A 22,918-nucleotide genomic window follows, 5' to 3' on the forward strand; every position below is an offset into this window, starting at 1 on the left:
GGGACAGAAAGAGAGAAAGATAAAGAGAGGGAGAACGGGGGGGGGGGGGGGGCACAACCTATGTACAAAGTCACAATACAAAACAGTGTTGTCGACGCACCACACGCAACCTAGAACAATCCCAAACCCCCAATCTGGACAACACCAAAACAGAGCCGACAACCAACACAGAAAATTACAGAACCATACATACATTTTTTTTTTTTCTTTTTTTCCGAACCATATTAGTGAACAGACCAGGCCCCAAAAATAAAAGGAGGTGTAGGGGAGGAAGGAAAAGCAAGGACACCACAAACCCTTTTTTTTTTTTTTTTTGAATATAGCTAGTCACAACTAGTAGTAAACTCGGGGCGTGCATCAAGAGAGGTCAGCTACAGATCACCATTATTCTAACCACCACCAGAAGACAAGGTAACCGAGTATGTGAAGAGTGATTAAAGATCAACATGATCATGTGAATATGATGGTGACAGTGATGGTGATAGTGATCATGCATATATGACCTCTGACCTCTGAGAAGGCCAGAAGCAGGCCAGAGAGGCCCCTCAGAGCCCAGACAGCCGGCGGACATCACAGAGCCCGGATCCAAGCCGCCCCCCCAGGCAGACGCCCACGCTCCGGTCCAGAAACGGGGCAGAGGAAAGCCCCGGCCGGGGACCCCGGCAGTCCCGGGGCCCGGGCCCCGCGGAGCCACGACCGGCAGGAGCCGGTCCACCCCGGGCGCCGGACGCCCGGGGCGGGCAGGGCCGAGAGCCCGAGGCCCAAGAGCCCAGGAGCCAACCCCCCCACCCAGGCGGGGGGCCATGACCCCCCCGGGAGAACCAGCCCACAAGGGCGGCTACCCACCCCAGGCCAGTACACCCCCCAGCGCTCCGGCCATGCACCCTGAAATGTTTAAAAGTTACATGTTAATTTATAAGTTCGGAAAACACCAAGTGTTCAAACCCTTTGTGGGAACTGTTTCTGAAACAAGTTTGATGTGGCTGTCTGTCACAAAATCAGAAATGCTTTTGAGTTTGTTATCATTAACACCTCTGAAATCAATCCATACATTGTCATCCTCTCCCATTTAAAACATCTTTGTAGCTGAATATGAACTTTTGACAACCTATGAACATAATAATTTTTGTCAAAGCACAGTTTGGTCATCATGGCGAAATGAAATCACTAAATAACAAATTCTGACTATATCTATCGGTCAGTTGTCTTCAGTTCCTGGACAATATTATCTTTAAACCTGCTTCTCTGAGCGACATGTTTTACCTGGTTTACGTCGTCTTCGTTTCAGGAATAGCAGCAAAACCACCAGAAGGACAGCAATGACACACCCGACAATGATCCCAGTTAAATTCGTCTCTGCACAGAAACACAAAAATCAAAGTCATACACATCTCCATGCATTAAACCAACATTGGAGAAAAACTGTTTGAAAAAGAGACATTAATTTCATTAAAATTACTGATTATACAGCAGAGATGAACTTTCAATTTCCTTTTATACACCACATTCAAAAAGATTTTTAATCCAGCTGTCAGTGTCACCGTGTGTTGCTGTAACTAATCTCTGCAAAATATCTCTGCAAATTGCTGTCTGGAAATATACTTTCTGGAATGATAAAACTACATAAGGAGTGAGAATAAGGAGTGGTTTTCAGAGTGAAGTCTTACCAGAGTAGCAGCTCCTTGCAGAGAAAGTCGTCGTCTCTCTGGACATCGGGTTGCTCACAGTACAACTGTACTCTTCCTCATCATTCTCATCCCCCAGAGGGATTGTTAAATTTGGGCCGGGCTGCATGCTGCCACGCCAGCTCCATTCAAACTTCATTAAGGACTCAGAACGGCTGGATTCTGCAGAGCATTTCAGTGAGGCCCGGTTTCCAGATTCATCAGAGCTGGTGTCTTCTATCTCACAGGATATGGAAGGTTTGGATACTTTACCTATACAGGTGCAAGATTATATTAAGAAGAAAAACAAGAACAAAAAAGATGGTAAATGCACTTCACAGAGTTTTTCCTGTTTTCTGAGACACTTTTCACTGCATTCACACACAAATATAACAGCCGCCATGCAAAGGAGCTTAAGCTTTAAGACTTATGAACAAGTCCAACAATCCACTTCACCACCAAGCCAAAAGCACTTTAAATGTTATAACAAGCAGCAACATTTACACATAAATGCTACAAGTTGTGTTTAAATTGTGTGGGTGGAGGAAACTAGTAAATCAGCAGGAAACAGATCTTTTAAAAGACATTAAAATTCTCCATTCAATGAAAATAAAAAAGAAATTCAATTAAATAGATTATATTATTCAATGCTGTTTGCAAAAGATTCAATATTTCTGAATCTTGTTTCTAATTTAGAAATATATATTCTTTTTAAATTTCAGGCCACTTTATTTTAGCAACATTCACACTACAAGTTTCATTGCCATGTTAGTGTTTCGGTAATAAATGCTCTACTGTTTCATCTGACAGGGCGGACACCCAGTTCTGAAAACAAAGATTAAGCTATTCAATTAGATCTGGAGTTCTAGTCAAACATCCACTGTATACCTCACTGTAAAACAATAAATCACAACAGCTGTAAATCCCACTGAGAAGTCAGCTGTCTTATTCTTCTTTACTGTTTGTAGATTATTGTTGGCATCTACACCTGGATAAAATTGTTGGTACTCTTTGAAAGAAAAATTCATAGTGGTCAGACTTGAATCTGACGAAAGTAATAATAATAAAAAATCTCCATCCAATGAAAATAAATAAGAAATTCAATGAAATACATTATATTATTGAATGTAGTTTGCAGAAGATTCAACATTTTTATTTTTTGTATTTGTATTTATTTGTTCATTTCAGGCAATTAGTCCACAATAATGCACAAGTAAAGGAAACAAATTCACAAGAGCAACAAACAATGTAACAAGTAACCAAATAACAGAAGATTTCATTATGCCTGAAAGGGAGTGGGCAGAAGAAAACTTATTTAATCCCACCCCCAATTATCCTTATTATAATCTGAAAAAAAATCTCATTTCCATAGTTGCATACACACTCTTAGAGATTAATTACCGTATTGGTCCGAATATAAGACAATGTTTTTTCCAGAAATTGCATCCTCAAAAGTGGGGTCGTGTTATAATCGCGGACTTACGGTAGATGGTCAATACCCATCTGCGCCGCTAGATAGAGCCAAAGTATCACTGACCAGAGAGCGAGTGGAGCGATGAAATGAGATCAGATGATCTGATGAAAAATGGCGGATCATCTGGAACAAAGGGGCTCGAACGCTGGACAACTGAGCAACAACAGAGGAGAAGTTATGATACCAACTTTAAACTGATGGTGATCAACGCAGCAGAATCATCAAACTACTGCCAAGCCGCCAGGAGATCTGGTGGAGCAGAGAGCCTCGTTCTTATTGGAGAGCACAGAAAAAAAAACGTCTACAGATGCTAACACTATGAGAAAAGCTTTCCGTGGTCCTGAGAGCGATGCTTCAGAGAGACTGACAGAAGGGTGAGTGAAGACGTCTCTGAAAAAAACAGAAAGACGGAATGTCCACCACCAGAGCCTGATTCAGCTGAAGGCACTGGGAAGTTATCTACATCATTTATGCAGTTTGGACCCCTTGAGGCTCCTTATTTGTTGCTTATTGTTTCTTATTTTGAGAAAGAGAATAGATTTATTCAATACTGTAGTAATATTGTTTCATTTTATATCTCGTGAAATGTTATCTCAGTTGTGAGTTTTTGAGTTTATAATAATTGTATAACAAAAAGTTGTTTTATGAGTGACCTTACTGTCTTCAGCATATTTTTTTTGTTTTCACAAAATGATCTTTGAAAAATAGGGGTCGTGTTATAATCGGAGTCGTCTTATATTCGGGCCAATACGGTATTCATTGATTTGAATCTACATAACCAAAACTTTGAAACAAGGTAGCGTTACCATTGGTAACAGATAACATATATATATATATATACTTGAATACAGTACACACTTGTATACCAACAATGGTAATGAACATTATACCAGGAATGGTAAAAAAAGAGCTTAAACACTCAGTAATGCTGATGTGAATTCAAGACCCACATTCTATATACTGTGACCAAACTGTACGTTTATATTGGAGTTTAAATCAATGAACATTTTGGCATTGCTTGTGTTGAGTGTCCAGGTTGTTCCACAACTTAACCCCACATACAGATACACAAAAATGTTTACGGGTAGATTTTGTTTCTGGTATTTTAAAATTTCCATACCCTCCTTAAATTATGGACTGTCTCTTTTAATTTGAAAAAATGTTGTATATTATTTGGCAATGTTTTTTTAAATGCTTTGTACAGAATAAATGATGTGTTATATTTCACAAGATCATTGAATTTTAATAACTTAGACTGAATAAAAAGATTATGAGTATGTTCTGGAAATCTAGCCTTGTGTATGATCCGTACAGCTCGTTTCTGCATTATGACGAGGGGATATATTGTGCACTGGTAAGTATTCCCCCACACCTCCACACAATATGTGAGGTATGGGAGTACCAGAGTACAATACAGAGTATGGAGGGCATGTGCATCAAGGCATTGTTTTACTTTGTTTATAATATAGAGGCTTTTGGATATTTTTGTTTTTATGTTTGATATGTGCTTTCCAAGACAATTTATTATCAATTATGATACCTAAAAATTTATTCTCACAAACATTTTCAATTTCAGTACCTTCAATATCTATTTGCAGAAATGACTTTGTTGTAAAATAACCAAACATCATTGCTTTAGTTTTACTTACGGTATATTTAGAGACAGTTTATTTATATCCATCCAGTTTTTTTATTTTATTGAGTTCCATGTTCACAGTTTGAACAAGCTCGTTATAATCATTACTACGATAGAATATGTTTGTGCCATCTGCAAAAACAATGGGTTTTAGGGATTGAGATACATTACAAATATCATTGATATACACATTAAATAGTTTTGGCCCTAACACGGACCCCTCACTCTCAAAAGAAATGTCTAGACTCAACAAAAAAAATCAACGCAACAGTTTGCATTAGTCTTTTTAAGTTATGGCAACCTCAGAAATTACATTGAATCAACAAACTATATTACTTTGAGTGAATTCATTTTTTGTCATCAGTCAAAGATCATTTTAAGTACCGCTTACTTAATAAATGCAAGATTTTTAAATTGATAACTCAAATAAATTGGCTGCCCACTTTTAAGTTGTTGAAAGTTGTTAAGCCCAGTTTCTGTTGAACCTTAATGTTGTGAGTATTTGGGAATACGATACTGTCATGGGCACTGTGGACTGATTCTGCACAGGCAGTATCAGGCTATTAATTAACCCAGAGGCAACTGGGAACTGCTCAGTTGAACTCTATGAGCTTTGGAGTAGTAGCAGGAGCAGATTAAATGCTCAGTACTTCTCATTCCAGGTTTGACACAAAAAGTAACTAAACTATTTATATTAACTGAACAAGAACACAACCAAACACAGCCACCAATAACACTATTAACATCAGAACATCGAAATAAATTATGAAATCAATGTTTAAATCTTGAATATCTCATCCCAAACTCCCATGATGCATTGCGGCACTACCATCATCATTGTTAAATTCTTCAAAGAGCCTGTTTCCTTTATGCTGTGACCAACACTCACCATGTCGATGTGGTGTCCTTACAAAAAATGAATTTTAATCACAACGAAATGTTGCCTGTATCAAGGGTTTTCATCCTGCTAACCCACTGTCCAACTTGTCCAGGCATGTTGTGTGGCGAGAGGGAACTTAAAATTGTGAAGTCAACGTTGACAAAATCAAATTATCCAGCCAAGTTTGTTAAGTTATAACATAACGACTTGAATTTTGTTTTAAACCCATCAACAATGAATTTTGAGTTCAAACTGCAAGCAAAATTAAGTTGATGTAATGTAGTTTATCAAAATCAACTAATTACAATTTTTTACTTGGATCCATGTATTACATCAAGTGGTGTTAAAAGCTCCTCTGAGTTACTTTTTAGAGTGCTGGGGGACACCACTAACAATGCCAAATTGCTCGGATATATGCTTCTCCATTTTTACAAACTGTACCTTTCCTGTCAAATAGCTTTTAATCCCGTCCCCAGCGACACCTCTAATCCCATATTTTTCCAGTTTATTTACTAAGATGAAGTGATTGATTGTGTCAAATGGCTTTTTGAGATCAATGAAAACACCAACTGCAATTTTTTTCTGATCCAGTGCGTAGTTAGCTTGGCTCAAAAACAATACTGACCATCATTTATTATGTGATGTTTCTCCAGGAACTCATCAAGTCGAGAGTCAAAGAGTTTTTCAAGAATTTTTGAAAATTGTGGCAATAGTGAAATCGGTCTATAATTTGTGAAACAGTGTTTGTTCCCATTTTTGAGACCGGAATTACTTGTGCGATTTTCATTTTGTTTGGGAAACGGCCAGACTGAAATGATAAATTACAAATATATGTGAACGGTTTTGCAATATTAAAAATTACGTTTTTAAGAACATGTCAATATTGTGATAGTCGGTGGAGAACTTATTTTTACATTTCAGTACTGTATTTATAACCTCCTGCTCATCTGTTGCCGAGAGAAACAGTGACATTGGGTTGTTCTTAATAAGGTTTAGTTCATTCGTTCCATGATTTGAAATTGAGGCAGCCAACTCAGGGCCGACATTTACAAAAAAATTATTAAAGCCGTTTACAATATTAATCATGTTGTGATTTCCACCATTTTTGTCAGTGAAGCAATCCGGATATGTTGACTTAGAGGAACCACTTTTGATTAAACTATTAAGAACATTCCAAGTTTTTTTTATATTGCTTTTGCTTTTGTTTAATTTTCTTCTGTAGCTGTTTGCTTGTTCTTATGACGTCTGTTAGTTTGTTTCTGTACAACTTATATTTTTGTTCCGCTTCTTTGGTTTTGTTTCCGCTTCTTTACAAACAACAAGATTTCTAAATCTTGTTGTTTGTCATGTAGAATTTTTTTTTTTTTTTTTTATTTTAGACCACTTCATTTTAGTTACATTCACACTACAAGTTCCATTGCCGTGTAAGTGTTTCAGTAATAAATCCTGGTTTCATCTAATAGAGGAAATACCCTATCCAGAAAAAAAAGATTAATATGTTTCATTAGATCTGGAGTTCTTACTAAATATCTACTGTAGTACCTCACTGTTAGGGATGTGCCAATTTACGATATAATCGCGATTTACGATATTGGACAGCCGAGATTATCATATCACGTCATTTACAAGATATCGTCTGTTTCATCTGGAGACGAGCCCGTTACCGAAACAGCTATTGATCTAACCCAAGGTCTCAAAGCCTCTGCAGCAAAATGTACTACAAACCACCACAAAAGTCCCACATCCATAGAAAACCCCTAAAGTAAGTAATTTTATGCCAGGATTATTAAAATGAGGCATTAACGTGTTCGGCCCGAAGAACACTGTACCGCCCCCCTCAGCGCACCTCCCGACACAAAACGCAACAGAACCAGAGATCCGTCTGCTCCACCCCAACATATTGGGCCTCGTGTGAAACTAGAAAAACCTGCTCTTTAAAGGGACTTAAGGCAACTTTACAAAATTTACCTCAGTGCTGCCGCGATAGGCGCTGCGGGGAACTGCAGCCACCAGCCAAGGCGGCACGGGAGCGCGCACAAACATTTTACAGAATGTCCGGCTTCACAGCGCTGCACCAGGGATGCTCTGCTGTTTACTACGTCGCAGATTACTGCAGGACCACAGCGCATATTATGTGATTTTTGTAAGCATCCATTTTCACTCCCAAATGCAGCTGAAGTTCCCTCCATGAATCAAACGCATATCCAGTATTTATTCGGGTGCCAGCCCGGCTTCGGTCATATTTGTATTTTATTTTTTTTGACTCACGAGATAACGCTGATAATAGGGCTGAGTTAAACGATTATTTTTGTAATCGATAAATCTAGGAAATAGTTCTTCGATGCATTGATTAATCTAACGATTCATTTTTAAACCCGTCGCGGAGCTCCTCTCCGCCCCCGTGTTTATGCGGCGGGTCCCTGCGCGCTCCGCGGCCAGCACGGAGCGCGTCTCCGCCCGGTAGCAGAGATCCGGAGCTCTCCCGTCAGCCTCCGTGGGGCAGCTCCACTCGGCCCGTGGAAGCCGCGGCCTGCTTCACGCGCCTCCGTGGAGCAAGCCGCGGCGTGGCAGCTCCGGATCTCCGCTCGCGGGCGGAGACGCGCTCTGTGCCGGCCGCGGAGCGCGCAGGGACCCGCCGCATAACCACGGAGGCGCGTGAAGCAGGCCGCGGCTGCTGGAGCTCTCCCGTCGCTGCAGTGGAGCAGCTCCGCACCGTTTACCCAATCGGCCCCAACTCGGCCCCTGGAAGTCAGACACCCAGGCGCCGTGACAGTCGAGGCTGACTCAAAGTGACGTGTGGAGGAGTGGTGTGGGTCTCTTCTCTGCTCTGACTGCAGCAGGGAGCGCTGCATGACACTGGCCGCCTGTGAGTGCTTTGGGACGGGGGAGAGGCTCACGCAGTACCGCTGCTTGCTGAGAACAGTGGAGACGTCCTGTCACGTCTCCAGAGCACCAGAAAAAGCCGCTAAATTTGTCGCTAGTTACTTTTGACAAAAAAAGTCGAAAAGAGGCTTTGGAAAGTCGCCAGATTTAGCGAGAAAGTCACCAAGTTGGCTACACTGCCCGCCCCTGATCCCAGCAGTGTTTGAGTCCGTGTCCACGGCGGCCATGTTCTTCCTGTTCGGCAACGCGCAAACAGCGTCAATTTACGTCACATCCCCACGACTGCGCGGGAAATTCGGACCCCGAACAGCACGTCATGCGCCTGAATGTTATTGTCGCCATCTTGTGGGCTTGTCGTTAATCTTGGGAGTTTAAATAAAGTTTGTTGACATTCGTTCGCGTCTGGTGAGCTTTCATACGATATGATACACGTGACTGAGGCATCATCCAGCTGGGAGACATCTTTTAGCGTAACCGTACGTGCGCCGCCGCCATCTTGGTTCTGAAAGACGCAGCAGTGCGCACTGCAGAGCGAGACACACGCAAATGGCAATCAGTGATTGTTTCTGTGATATTTGGCAATTTTTTATTCTGAAACGTACACATTTATCTTCATTGTGCGTTTCTACAGCTTATTGCACATTGTCTTTGTTTTTTTTCTTGATGTGTTCACATGTTGCAAAGGGGATTTTTTGTTTTGTTTTCCCTGTCATATAATTGGCTATTTTTGTATTGATTTTATGATAAATATATTTCAGTTGGAAACTAAATGCTATAGCTCAGTCATTTATTAAAAAAAGTATTTTATACTGTGCACAATATTGTGCAAAATTATAAGTTTCTGCACAAAAACTGTGCAGAAATGTATGATATAGTGGCTAAATATCAGAGCCAAAGGCTGCATTGCATACAGATTCCTGTAGTGAAAATTAAAAGTATTTTAAAGTCAGATTCCTTTCAAATAAGTTATAAACCTACTTATTATAGTTTGGTATAGGCTGGTCTCCAAATGGCCAAATGAAGGGTTCTCCTGGTTCTATCCAAACTAAACACTATAAAATATGTGTGCTTTATGCTGATCTCATAAAAACCTGGCCCAGTTGTAGTCCAGGAGTTGCTGAATGTAGTCAGTGGCTGCTTCATTGTTATCATGGTGTTTTTCAATATGGAATCTGGAAAAAAAAATAGGCGAGGGTAAAAGTTTCTTTTTTTCCCTCTACTTTATCAAAATGTGCTCTGGCATGTTAAAATGCACAGTGTTGTTGACAGATGTTGATGGATTTCACAGTGTTTTTGAGCATTTTCAATAGTATTAAAAGCAACGTGCCAAATATCGTGATAATATCGTGAATCGTGATATTTTGGGCCACCAATATCGTGATATCAAATTTTCATATCGGCACATGCCTACTCACTGTAAAACAATAAATCATAACAGCTGTAAATCCTACTGAGAAGTCTTATTCTTCTATGTGCATTTATCAGCCTATAAATGAGGGAATGGGCATTTGTGATGTTTGCTTTAGAAACACATACAGTTACTGTACTTACAAGTATATAGTTAAAAAAAGGAAATAAAAAAAACAGGAAAAACACTTACCAATGACCTTTAGTTTGAAAGGGAAAGATGTGAATTCTTTCTTCACAAACACCCCCAGTTCATAGTCTCCACTGTCTTCGTATCTGAGGTCGGTGATCTCCAGCGCTGCAGTGTGCCAGTCCAATGTGATCCTATCTTTAAACGGTGGGTACTCAAGCTGCTCGTTTCTATTAAACTCCACCACTTTGTCCCTGTTGTGTTTCCACAGGAAGTTATTTGCACCAGATGCCTTGATTTGTGGATTCAGAATGACTGTCTGACCCAGGAGGGCATATTTCACATTCTCTGCAGCAACTGAACACAGAAAGAACAGAAAAAAACAAATAGCAGGATCAGATTTGTTCATGTCTTCAGTCCAGACCTCAGCAACAGGATTCCACTTTGGCAGAGATACTTGTGCCTTCTGACATAATCCAAATAAATCTGGTCAGTGTTTTAACAGAGCAAATACAAAACATTTAATGGCCTTATCAGGGATGATCAGTGTGCAGCAATACGGTTTTTGATTAACGTTTTATCATCATAAAAGATAGTTCAAAGGTCATTTTTCATCCAGTCACTGCAACTCAATGAAATATTAACTAATTTTTAACAGGCCTGAACCTGCTTTTCATAGAACAACAATAATCCCAGAACAAACTCACCTAAATGAAGTAAAGAGACGAAAACAGCCAGGAAATGTCCGTGAACCATTTTCCCAGAAGCAGGTGAATCTCCACAGTCTCTTCAGGGGAAGATAAATTTCGACTTACTTTCACTTTCTGTCGCTTTAAACAACAAATAACTTGATCTGCGATCATGAGCTGCCGTCTGAACAAGTCCGGACTGGCAGCAAAACCCTTCTGACAGCAGCTAATGCTGCATAGTGGAATAAAAAGAATGAAAGAAAGAAAGAAACGAGAAGCTGCCAGACCTCCCCACGCAGTCACGTCCTTTCAGTCTGAACAGGTGAGACACCTGAGCTTCCGGTCTGGCACCGCTAGACTTTCAAAATAAGATCAAGAACTGCTTGGAGGTCGTGGACACAATCTGGAAACATAAAGTTAGAGCACAGGCTCGCGGCTCTTAAAGGAGGAATGGAAGTAACATAAAACCCAGATGTTAAAGGGTGAACAGAGGTGTCTAATAAATAAAAAGGATTACGTTACAAACGAAGGGACTCCGCAAGTCAAAATCAACACAAAATGAATAAACACAAGACAACTCCAAAAGGCAATCCTTAACTAATGACCAAATCACACAAAACCACAAACTATCATCCTATAACGCAGTACAAACACACAGATCAATTCATCACTCCAGCCGAGCCAGATGAGTGAGGAGCAATAGTCACTGTAGACACAGCCGCTCCCAGAATCTTCTTCTTCTTCTTCTTCTTCTTCTTTGTTGTTGAAGGGTGGATGGCACCATTTCAACAGGTGCATTACCGCCTCCTATCGCTATAGAGTGGAATCAAAGAACAATCTAAATTCTATTTATTAACCCCGTTGAAACAAGGTATGAGATCAATGCATTCCGACTATATACCACACTATTCAGGGAAAACTGATGAATTCCTACTCTACTTAATTCCTCTTTAAAAATTGACCTTTCACTATCATAATGAGAGCAATCAACCAAAACATGCAAAACAGTTTCTGGAGAATTATTACATTTCTCACAGTACCCAGTCATGTGCTTTCCGATTAGATGCAGAGAACTATTTAAATAGGTGTGACCCAACATTATTCGATTGACTACTGTTTGCTCTTTTCTTGTTTTCCCTATGCTCGGAGCTGATTTTAACACACCGTTGATAATAGTGAATCGAAATCTTCCCTGAGTTTCTGTGCTCCATCTCCTTTGCCATTGTTCCATAACCTTGGACCATATCAGTGATTTCCCCTCATTCTTAGACAGAGATAAATTTACATCAATGTTATTCCTAAAAAGAGCGCCCTTTGCCACCCTATCAGATTAATTTCCGATGAAGCCCATATGACCTGGAACCCACATGAATGTCACAGTCATCCCTCGCTGGACAAGAAAAGTATATAACTGTAGAGCTTTAAACAAAAAATCTTGCCTTGCAGATTTATAAGAACTCAGGCTTTTTAAGACTGACACAGAGTCTGAACATATTAAAAACGCAGTTTGTCTGGCTTTGCTAGCCCATTTTAAAGCTTTCAGAATAGCTCATAACTCTACTGTATATACGGACAAATAGTCTGCAGCTCTGAAACCCTCTGAATATTTAAACTCTGGAACAACTACAGCGAGACTAGATCTCTGCTTATCAGGGTCTTTGGATCCATCAGTAAAGATTTGCACACAGTCGGAATACATTATCTCAACCCTTGAAGAAAAAGCAGTCAATAAATCTGCTTTCCCCTTGTCTTTAAGCTTTAAATGTAATAAATAGAGATCCACCAAAGGAGATTTTATTGCCCATGGCGGCATTTCTGGTATTGTTACAGTAGGACAAAAACTTGTAAGACTGGTATCACCAGTGTATTTTTCACCCTTCAATACCCAAATTCCATGCATATTCTGTACTATAAGCCCCAAATCTGTTAACTTGTCGCGCATCCTCCCAACATGGCTGAAGTACAGATTTTGTTGGATGTTGCTCACTGTGACCCTTTAAATTTATCCAATAATTAGCCACAAGCTGCATTCTTCTCAGGTCAAAGGGCAATTCTTTGGCCAAAACCAGGAGAGCTGGAATAGAGGTAGACTTAACAGCGCCGTAACACAGCCTCAATGCCAAGGCCTGTACTCGATTCAGTCTTTCAAGCTGGGTACTATAAGCGGAAACAAAAACCACACAACCATAATCAAGCACTGAACGAATCATTGCTGTGTACACCGTTTTCAAGGATGACTGACCAGCTCCCCACTTGACTCCACATAGACACCTCATAATATTAATGACCTTTTGGCACTTAGTCACAATTCTGCTAATATGGTCACTCCAGGTCAATTTTGAGTCGAACATCACACCCAAAAACTTGAACACATTTACTTTTTCTAGATTTCTTCCATATAATTGAAGAGTAGCATCAGGTAGCCTGTCCTTCTTTTGTTTGTGAACACCATTGTGTTTGTCTTCTCAACAGAAAACTTGAAACCCCAGCTATAGCCCCACTGCTCTACTTCAAAAATGGCTTCCTGCATCCTTTGGTTAAAGGTGCATTAAGGAGTTTGCACATTTTATGCAAAACAGCGCCCCCTGCAGGGCTTGGGCGTAATGCAGCTTAGTGAAAAACTTGTGCCTGTGGCTCGCATGCACGGAAGAGGGGAACTCCATCCTCGCTCTTTTAGTAGCGCTCGAGTAAAATTTAAGTTTCTTTTACCTGGTGGAGTCTGTGCTGGAGTTGTGGCAGTGCTCGAAGCCAGTCTTTTCTTACTTTCTGGAAGCTCCTGCTCAGTTGTTGATCACTAAGCATCTGGCGGAGTAATGGCCGACAAAACAAAACCTAATCAGCCGGAGCATGCATTACGTCATTCCTTTCAAATTCTCCCCAAAAGAATTCTGGTGCCGGACCGGCACTGTGACTTTCAAGTGACAATTTAGCGCTGTTAGAGGTACTTGCAATGTCAGGGCACATTCTGCACATCATTAAAAATGTGTAACATATTTATGGTGGAAAATAATTATTTTTAAAGTTGAAAAACTCTTTAATGTACCTTTAACATGATGAAACTTCTTCCTCTCTTCCATAAAGCCCCATCATCTGCGAAGAGGGATCTTCCGATGTCTGGACGAACATTGGAAAAGACATTGTTGATCATTAACGAAAAGAACAAAGGACTTATCACGCTTCCTTGTGGCATACCATTTTCCACCTCAAAACAGTTTGATAATGTATGACCCACTCTTACTTGAATGGGATGGATTTCCATATCATCTACCTCGTCCAACAGGTGTGCATGACGTAAATGTTTGGTCTCTTTGCCTTTTACTCTCATCAGACAGATTTCCAGACCCATGGACTTTCACAAACGATTTGACCAACATTTCTGCCTTTTCCACATTTGTAACTGCCCGAATTCCATCCACCTCAAGCGCTGGGTACCCCCATTCTCTCCTATTTCCCCCCATTCTTTTAATCCTGCCCCATACACTACTGACAGGGGTTGTTCTTCCAATTTGCTCACAGAAAGACCGCCACCCAGCTCGCTTTGCTTGTCTAATAGTCCTCCTGACAATTGCCTGTGCTTTCTGATATGCAATCATATTGTTAAAATGATGTGTTCTTTTAAGAACTTTAAGTGCTTTATTCCTCACCTTAATAACATTTGTACATTCTGCTGTCCACCATGGCACTGCTGCTCTCTTCATATTACCTTTACTTCTGGGGATTGCAGCCGCTGCAGCTTGAAGGATACTATCACAAAACATCTGATTATTCACATTAGCATCCTGTCCCTGACTGTTCACATCAATTAGCTGTTCACTTACTTGAGTAAATTTACTCCAGTCTGCTCTTTCGAGAACCCACCTCCTCCACCTCCACTCATCTGCTCCTTTCCAAGCTGTAATGAAGTCACAACTGGACAGTGATAACTGCCCAGAGGATTGTCTTCCAAGACACGCCAATTACATTTATTTGCTAGGGTATTACAGACTAACGTGAGATCCAACCTAGATTCATTCCCAGTGCGCACATCAAATCTCGTACCATGGCCGTCATTTAAACTGTTACCCCCCCCCCCCCCCTTTAAGATGTTACAAGCGGCTAAGCTGGGAGCAGGGGGGGAAACGCAACACTTCTGCGCAGGCCTACTGGGCAGGTGGAAACTAGGCTTTCAGGTGGTGCACGGGCAACACAAGGTACAACACAACCAAGGAACTCAAGTGGCCTTTTCCATAGGAAAAGGGGATTTTATGGAACAAACGATAAATCAAGAGTAACAGGGTTATAAACAAATGTACACATTTCAACAAAAATGCCAGAATGCAGCCAGCAGGCTTTAAACAAAAAGCTGGCAAAAAGCAAAAATGGGGAGAGCTAACAGAGGGCAGGAGGACGTAGGAGACGGGCCCTGTGGGCGGTGGCACTAAACACAAAACCCTAATCTTCCCCAACACCTCAACCCTGTGACCCGAACTACCTTAACCAGTGACTAGCCCTAACTAACTAAGCTTGAACCTTACCTGTCTGCTACAGAAGATCGTGGCAGCCGCCCACGCTTACCTAGTGTGTATAGACAGGATTTTTCCTACGTGCAGAAATGTAGACCCCGGGGTGTCTTACCTGGAGCCCTTCTCCAAGGAAGAAGACAATACAAAAAGATGGGGGGAGTCTACAAAAACACACGAGGTGGGGACAGGTAGGTTTTAACAAAAATAGGCAATCAAACAATAGTTTGATTAAGGAGGGCAAAAACGAAAAGTCACAAAACTTCAACGTGTCAAAATGCTCTCCAAAAGGTCAAGTGCTCTCTCCCTCAAACACAGACAGACAGACCTAAACAAACTGGGTGCAAAGCAATATATAGGGGCAGGACTGGAGGATGATTGGTTGCTCAGCTGATGGGATGATTGGAGACAGGTGTCCTGGATGATTGCTGGCCGGACAGGTGAGGTCATGTGTAAAAAAGGCCCCCTTGTGGCGGCAATGAAGTGGATCTGGACTATCTCCCTCCCTACTCGCTTCATCTGGACTCTCGTCCAATCCGAAGACAGTAAGCCCACAGCACGTCAGTTCATCGGAGCGTGCGCACTAAGCAGCAGGCTGTAAGAACCTCGGGACTCGTATGTGGCAGCTGTCCGTGCCTATTGGTGTGCGTCCTTTCAAGTAAGAGCTTATTTCGCCTTTATATTGGCTGTTGCTGATGTTAGATGGTGTTGTTTGCTGTTCTGTACTGTTGAAGTTACCTCTGTCACGGAACTGTGCTTAAACATGTACATGTCGCCATTTAAGGGCTGTTTAGTACTTTATATCATGTCTAATGCTATAATAGCACCCCTTCGGCTCTTTGTAGAGGTGTTATGTTCGTAATATATGCTTAATTGGTGCTAGGCCGCAACCCTGCGCGCACACTTGAGGTCACGTGACTCTGAGCCTGACGTGCAGCGCGCATCTTGATGCTATTATTCGTGTGACCAGCAGATGGCAGTGTCGGATAAGAAATAACTTAACTTTCTCCAACCTGTTGATGCAGTTTGTTTAGACACTCAGGACACGCTATAATTAGGATTTCAATACAGTTTGTATTATGTATATTCACAAAGATCATTTATTATGACTTAAGGAATGTATTGCTTTACTGTAGGCTATACTGTGAATCTAATTGCTGTTTGTTTGCACTGTGGCCTTATTGCATTTGTGTTTGTGGTTTTCTGTGTGTCACCTGAACCACACCTGTACCTTTGTTTATCCATCTGATCTATGCAGCTGCTGCATAATAAATATTCAACCACAGAACATGTCAGTCTGACTCTGACCGATCAGCCTACTGTGAGCTCTAAACCAGCAATCCAACAACATGTCATCTTGGAAGCCAGTTCCTGCCTCACATCATGGGTGAAGAGCTGAAAAAAAAGGAAAAACGCCAAGACTGGACACCTGGGGGAGACAAACAGGATCGAACCCAAGACACACAAAGGCAGCAGCCGTAACATAAACACACCAAACTTCCCTCCTCTGGAAGATCTTCCACCACCTGCCCATTTGCATCCACATTAACCCCACCCCATAAAGTGCTGTGTGCATTAAAATCCCCTCACCACACAGTGTCACACCTGCTTTGTCCTTGTATTTGCCTTAACTTATTAACTCCAATCTTTGACATGGATTATAAAAATTAATGATAACCAGCTCCTTAATCCTGATCCACATCTCAACTGTTAAAAACTCAAGCTCCCCATCCTTCTCTACAACTCCATAAGGGAACCCATTTTTAACAAGTGTCGCACACCCACCACCATTCCCATCTTCCCTATACTGTCTTGTAATGGAATACCCATGCACCACAAAGTCCAGAGGAGGTTTCAGAAAAGTTTCCTGTATAGATATAACATCTGGATTCTCTGTCAAGCCATCCAAAAAAATGCTTAAATTCCTGTCCATTAGCAATAAGTGACCGTGCATTCTATTGTAAGATTAAAAACATAAGAATTAAGTCTCATCATGATGCATGTAGCCCTAATGCATGGAGCTCATCCATGACATCCTCCCATCTGTAATCAGTCAGCCCAAGATGATGCATAGGCGCCTTAACGATTATCTTACTTAGTAGTCTTGGAATCCACGCCAGCCGTGCCATTAATAACATGAACAATAAAAGTGACCAACTTCTTCTTTTCTACTGTAAGCTCCTCCTTTGATACTGCATTCATTCTCACAGCCTGTGTCACAGGGCTCGGCTGTCTTTCTCCTCTCACTTGCTTTACAGCTTCAACATAAGTTAGCTTCTTTTCCACTCTTCTCTCTGGATTTCACTTTCTTGTTTCAGCACCTGACACCCCCTGTGAGCAGCACTATGAGCTTCTCCACAATTGCATCACTTTGGTTGGACTCCGGCTTCACATTTGCCATATTCATGCTCTCCACAGCAGCAAGCACATCTCTGTTTCTGGGTACATGACGCTGCAACAGGCCCAAACTTTAGACATTTAAAGCACCTTACCGGTCGAGGCACAAATTCCCTCACTATGTAGCTCATAACTCCAAGCATAACTCTCCCTGGCATTGCCTCACCTTGAAACTCAAGCACCACAGTTTCTGTGTCCTGTCGGACCCCATCCACCCACGATTTTATGCGGTAAGCATCCATAACTCTTCCACCTTTCACATTTTCCTTTATATCTTCAATTCCAATATCCATAGGTACCCGTGCAATAACACCTTTTCGTCCCCTGGTTTTATTTCCTCCAACTCTGTTTGCACTCACAACCTTGACTCCACAAACACCTTTCAGCTTTAAAGCCTTACCTACCTGCTCAAGATCTGTGTACCCCACCAAGAGATTTCCATCCTGCAATACTTTGGCAAATTCAATACGACCGATCACCTCATTTAAACATTTAGTTAACTTCAAAGGATTGATTTTACTCACTCCTCCAGTCCTCTCACCAAACCGCATGACACATTTAATACATTCCCTCTCTTGGCGATCAACATCCTCAGACCTACTTCCCTTCCTCTTCTTCTTGACAGTCTGCCACTGCCCCTCCCCCCCAACACCTCCGCTCTGCGTCACTATCATTTTCCATTCCCCAGTCAAGAAGAAGGAGATTGCTCTCTGATCCACTCACGGAGCAACTAGAGCTCCTGAGATCTAAACTGCCTCCAGCGGAGGATGCTGCCATCAATCACTTGTTCACCGTATTTGGTTTAGAATCACGTCTTCTCCATTCACTTCCCCGCTCCCAGAATCATCTTCACGCCAGGCTTTTCAAGGGGAGGCTCCTCCCACTTGTGAGGCTGCCGTGCCCTCCCCGATGGTCAGGTGCTTCAACCACTAATCACCTCCCTGGACAACCTGGAGGAGAGACAGAGAGAGCGACCCCAACCACACGTGCACGCACGCGCACACACACCACATTAAACAATCAGGCAGCAACCTTAACAACAATGTGTCATTTATTTGTTCAAATCATTTATAATTTTTCTGTCTCAATTAATTCATAGACTCTCAAACATTACCCTGAACTTCAGGTAATAATAATAATAATAATAATAATAGATTTTATTTATAATGCACTTTACATTTGACTTCAAATTCCAAAGTGCTACAGAAAAAATAACAAGATACATCATTTAAAAATATAAAGGTAAAAATTATTGTTTAGCAGTAAGATTTTCTAAAAACTTGAGTTTTCAGTCCTTTCATCAAAGCTTCACCGTCTGTGGGGCCCTGATGGTCTGGAAGAGCGTTCCACAGACGGGGAGCAGCGGCCTCTCAAGCTCGGTCCCTCATGGTCTTGAGCCGAGTCCTGGGGGGAGCAGACGGTGCTGCTGGCCTGACCGGGTCCTGGTGGAGGTGTACGGTGTGAGCAGGTCTGTGAGATAAGTGGGGGCGTCACCGTGGAGACAGTGAAGGGTGTGCAGGAGGATGTTGTATTCAATACAGAGGTGAACGGGGAGCCAGTGGAGGGTGTGGAGGATGGAGGTGATGTGCTCGTGTTTCCTCACCCTCATCAGGACCCTGGCAGCGCCGTTCTGAACATACTGGAGCTTTTGGAGGCTCCTGCCAGGGATCCTGATGAGGAGTGAGTTACAGTAGTCCAACCTGGAGGAGACAAAGGCGTGGACAAGCTTCTCTGCAGCAGGGAGGGAAAGAGAAGAACGGAGTTCAGAGATGTTACGGAGGTGGAAGAAGGAAGTTTTGCGGATGTGGTTGACATGATTGTCAAAAGAGAGATGGGGGTCAAATTTGACCCCAAGGTTTGTTACGGAGGGAGAGAGGGGAATGCGATGACAGAACAGAGAAATGGAGGTGATGGGAGAAGAGTGAAGCTGATGAGGGGTACCGGTTTGAATGGCTTGTTTTTGAGTCATTCAGCTGCAGGAAGTTTTCACTCATCCAGGCCCCTATCAGAGTGATGAAGAAAGTCAGAAGTCACCTTTATGTATGAGGCATGTGTAAAACAACTCACACTGACCAAAGTGCTCTTCAAAGTAGGAATAAAGGCTTTCTTTTAGAAAGCCTGAGTAAATACTATTTTAAGGTCTGATTGTAAAGAAACAGGTCAGTCAGAAATCCTCAAGTGATCAGGAAGTTTATTCCACAGTTGCAGAGTGAGGAACTAAAAGCTGCTTCACCTTCCTTCTGATTCTGGGATCTCTGAGTAAAGTCTTCCTGAGGCCCTCAGAGGTCTGGAGGTTTCATAGTATTTCAGAACAGAGGTCATTCAAGGGATTCAAGTGTTTCTGAATCTTATTCGGTCACAAAGCAACTTTAGTTTTTTTGATAGCAAATTTCAGCAACAAGGTAATTAAAGTATTTCAGAGGGACAAACATGAATAGCAACAAATGCAGAAAAAAATACTTATTATAAGCAGTTTAAAAAACACACAATGGCTAAAACTTAAAAAAAGAAAGAAAAAAAGAATAAAAATAGCCTGAGTTTAAGATGCAGAGCAGAGCATATAATCAGTGATTGCTCAACTGAAAGGGAGCAGCAAACAGACACATCTTCAGTTTTGTTTTAATGGAGTTAGATCCATTCAGCAGGATTCCAGAAGCTTGTCCCAAATATTTGATGATCAAAAAAATAAAAATAAAATTGCAGCTGCTGCATGTTTGGATCTGAATCTGAGAACAGAAAGAAGGTTCAGGCACTTGCTTGGTTTGTCTTTACAGATCAGTGCAAATGAATCTAAAACACACTCAATGATTTCCATATTCAGTTAGTTCAATTCAATTAGTTCATATTTGATTCAAACAAGAAATGCAGTAAAACAGCTTTTTTCAAATCATTCATATCAACAACAACAGATAAATCACACATGAATTAACATAAAATGCTCTCCTTTCATTTCAGTTTTGTTTTAAATTCAGAGCAGTCAATGCTCTGTCCTTTTTATATTAATCTAAATAACAAAACTACCTGGATAATTCTTTCATTTTTGAGATACATTAAAAATTCAACCTTGTTCTAGGCTCACAGTAACTTATCTATAACGTAGTGCATTTTCCATAGCTTAAGGTAAAAAAGAACTATAAATATAAACATTCTCATCGTCAATCACACAGTATTGTGTCAGTAAAAGCAAAGATAAATTAGCTATTAAGACGCATTAGAAAAGAATGAAAAGAGTAAAAGTTAAATGGTGAAAAGACAGAAGGATCTCCTGTTCTCTGGAAGAAAACCCTGTGAGGCTGAGGAAGGCACAGAAGATCTATGATATCTCTATAATGCTTATTAAGATTTACCTATCATGTATAATAACTTCTTTTTGCTGAGACACTGATATGAGTGTTTCTAAAGATATATATCACATTAAAAAAAGAAACGCAGCAGTGAACCACCCTCCTCTCTTCAGGCCACTGAGACACAGGTGATTATGTTATCAGAGGCTCTTTATATCAACTTCAGCTATTTACTGCAGTCACTGAGCAAATATTGGACTCCCTTTGGCTCCCTCTCTTCAACTGTCTTCTTCTTTGTGTTCGTCTGTCTCCGAACTCCACTCGTCTGTCTGTGTTCCTGTCGGATGTTTTCTCTTTTCAGTTTGTCAGTTTGTAAGGGACTCCATTCACAAGTCTTCTCCTTCTTTGTCCTTTTGAAGCTTTCGTTGTCTGTCTTTCCTCCTTCAGGACTGCAGTGCACTTCAATTTTTACATTTTACCAGCTGTGGCTGGAAGTGACACTTTGGTAATCTTGTCCTTTTCTTCTGATCTGGGGCTTCATGTGAGACATCAGGGCATTGTGGGAGGTGTCAGTGTCTCGGTTCTCTTGATTTGATCTCATGGGACTCTCTGACTCTGGACTCTTTAGTGCTTTCTTTTGATTTTCAAACCTCCACACCTTGTCTTTCACACTCATCCACTTGTTTCTCCCTCATGCTGATTCACTTATTCTCCTTCTGCTGGTTCTTCAGCTGTGTGTTGAGGAGTGTGTGACTTAGTTGAATCAGGAGACTCCATTGTTTTGTCTGTGCCTGAGTCAGATGTTTCAGCGTTCTGATCTGAGTTTGCACTATCCTCATGTTCACAGGCATCAACTTCTCTCTGTTGATTTTGTCTTTCACCTTCATCTCCTCCAGTCTCTTCGGAGTTATTCTTGGACTGACTGTTACTCCTGGAACTGACTTTGTCTTGTTCGTCAGCTTCATCAGTCGAGGAACGAGTGCTCTCAGGCTGCTGACTGTGACGGAGCATCGGACCGTTCAGCTGCGTCGGACTCGGGGGGGCTGACATGTATCATTGGACCAGAAGTGGGCGGCACCGTGAGGGCTTCCGCTAATCGCGGCACAGATGAACTGGATAAAGCATACATCACGGAGGGGCGGACCACAGGACGCACGGCGGGGTCCAGTAGATCCCCCTGGTAACGCCACTGGTTTGGATGGTCTGGTGCAGGTGGAGATGGTGGTTTGGGAGTATGAGGTGGTTCACCAGGAGGAGAATTGATGTCTTTATCTGAAACAGTGGTGGGAAAAATATAACCATATTAGCATAAACATTGCTTATAACTGCAAGCTTCTTATAACTGGTTAGCAGAAATAACACTTCATGACGGTCTGTGCTACTCTGAGCTTCACTGTTCCCCCGTTACCTTACCCATTATGTCACAAACTTGTAACAGGACTATTTAGATTAAAGGTGCATATGCAGGATAGATACTTTTTTTTGTTTGTTTTTAAAAATTGTTCGTAATTTAGTGAGAAAAATACCAGTGAATAACAAACTCTGAAGGCAAATGAAGATTTTGAGACGAGGAGAAGGGACACACAGAGCATCTCTAAAGTCTTCACTGTGCACAACCTTATTAAAAAAATGGATCATTTTACTTCCTCAAAATTCTACATGCAAAACCCCATAATGACAACATGAAAGACGTTTTCTCAAAATAATGACACATTTCTAACATATCACTGCTCACTCCTACGGTTCCAGTATTTGAAGTGGTATTATTGGAAACAATACTAGCTTGTTCTCACACTGTTCTGACAGCTCAGCTGTTCCTTCCTACTGACAGGATCAACCCCTCCATCACCACTGGCTCCTGCTCTGCTTCTGACTCTAAATCACATCATGCTACAAATTCTCAGCACAAATCTCCCCTTTTTATAGAGCCTTCTAATCACTTTGGTCAGTTCCATTAAATGTGTAATAAAACATT

At 41.5% G+C, this 22,918-nt stretch overlaps 1 protein-coding gene across 2 annotated transcripts in view; it reads right to left on the reverse strand.

Annotated features, from left to right (window-relative positions):
• LOC115403816 (uncharacterized protein DDB_G0290685-like) overlaps window positions 1–11,041 on the reverse strand; it is a 32,185-nt gene extending 21,144 nt beyond the window's left edge. For both annotated transcript variants that reach the window (XM_030112825.1, XM_030112824.1), the window contains exons 1-4: window positions 10,782–11,041; window positions 10,138–10,431; window positions 1,668–1,937; window positions 1,264–1,356 (exon numbers count right to left, since the gene is read on the reverse strand). In XM_030112825.1, coding sequence (XP_029968685.1) covers window positions 1,264–1,356; window positions 1,668–1,937; window positions 10,138–10,431; window positions 10,782–10,830 — 706 coding nt within the window. In that variant the 5' untranslated portion in view covers window positions 10,831–11,041. The remainder of the gene's footprint in view (window positions 1–1,263; window positions 1,357–1,667; window positions 1,938–10,137; window positions 10,432–10,781) is intronic.
• Between the last annotated feature and the right edge of the window lie 11,877 nt (window positions 11,042–22,918).

This window comes from Salarias fasciatus, chromosome 16 (genome assembly GCF_902148845.1).
Source record: "Salarias fasciatus chromosome 16, fSalaFa1.1, whole genome shotgun sequence".
In the NCBI taxonomy this organism is placed as follows: domain Eukaryota; kingdom Metazoa; phylum Chordata; class Actinopteri; order Blenniiformes; family Blenniidae; genus Salarias; species Salarias fasciatus.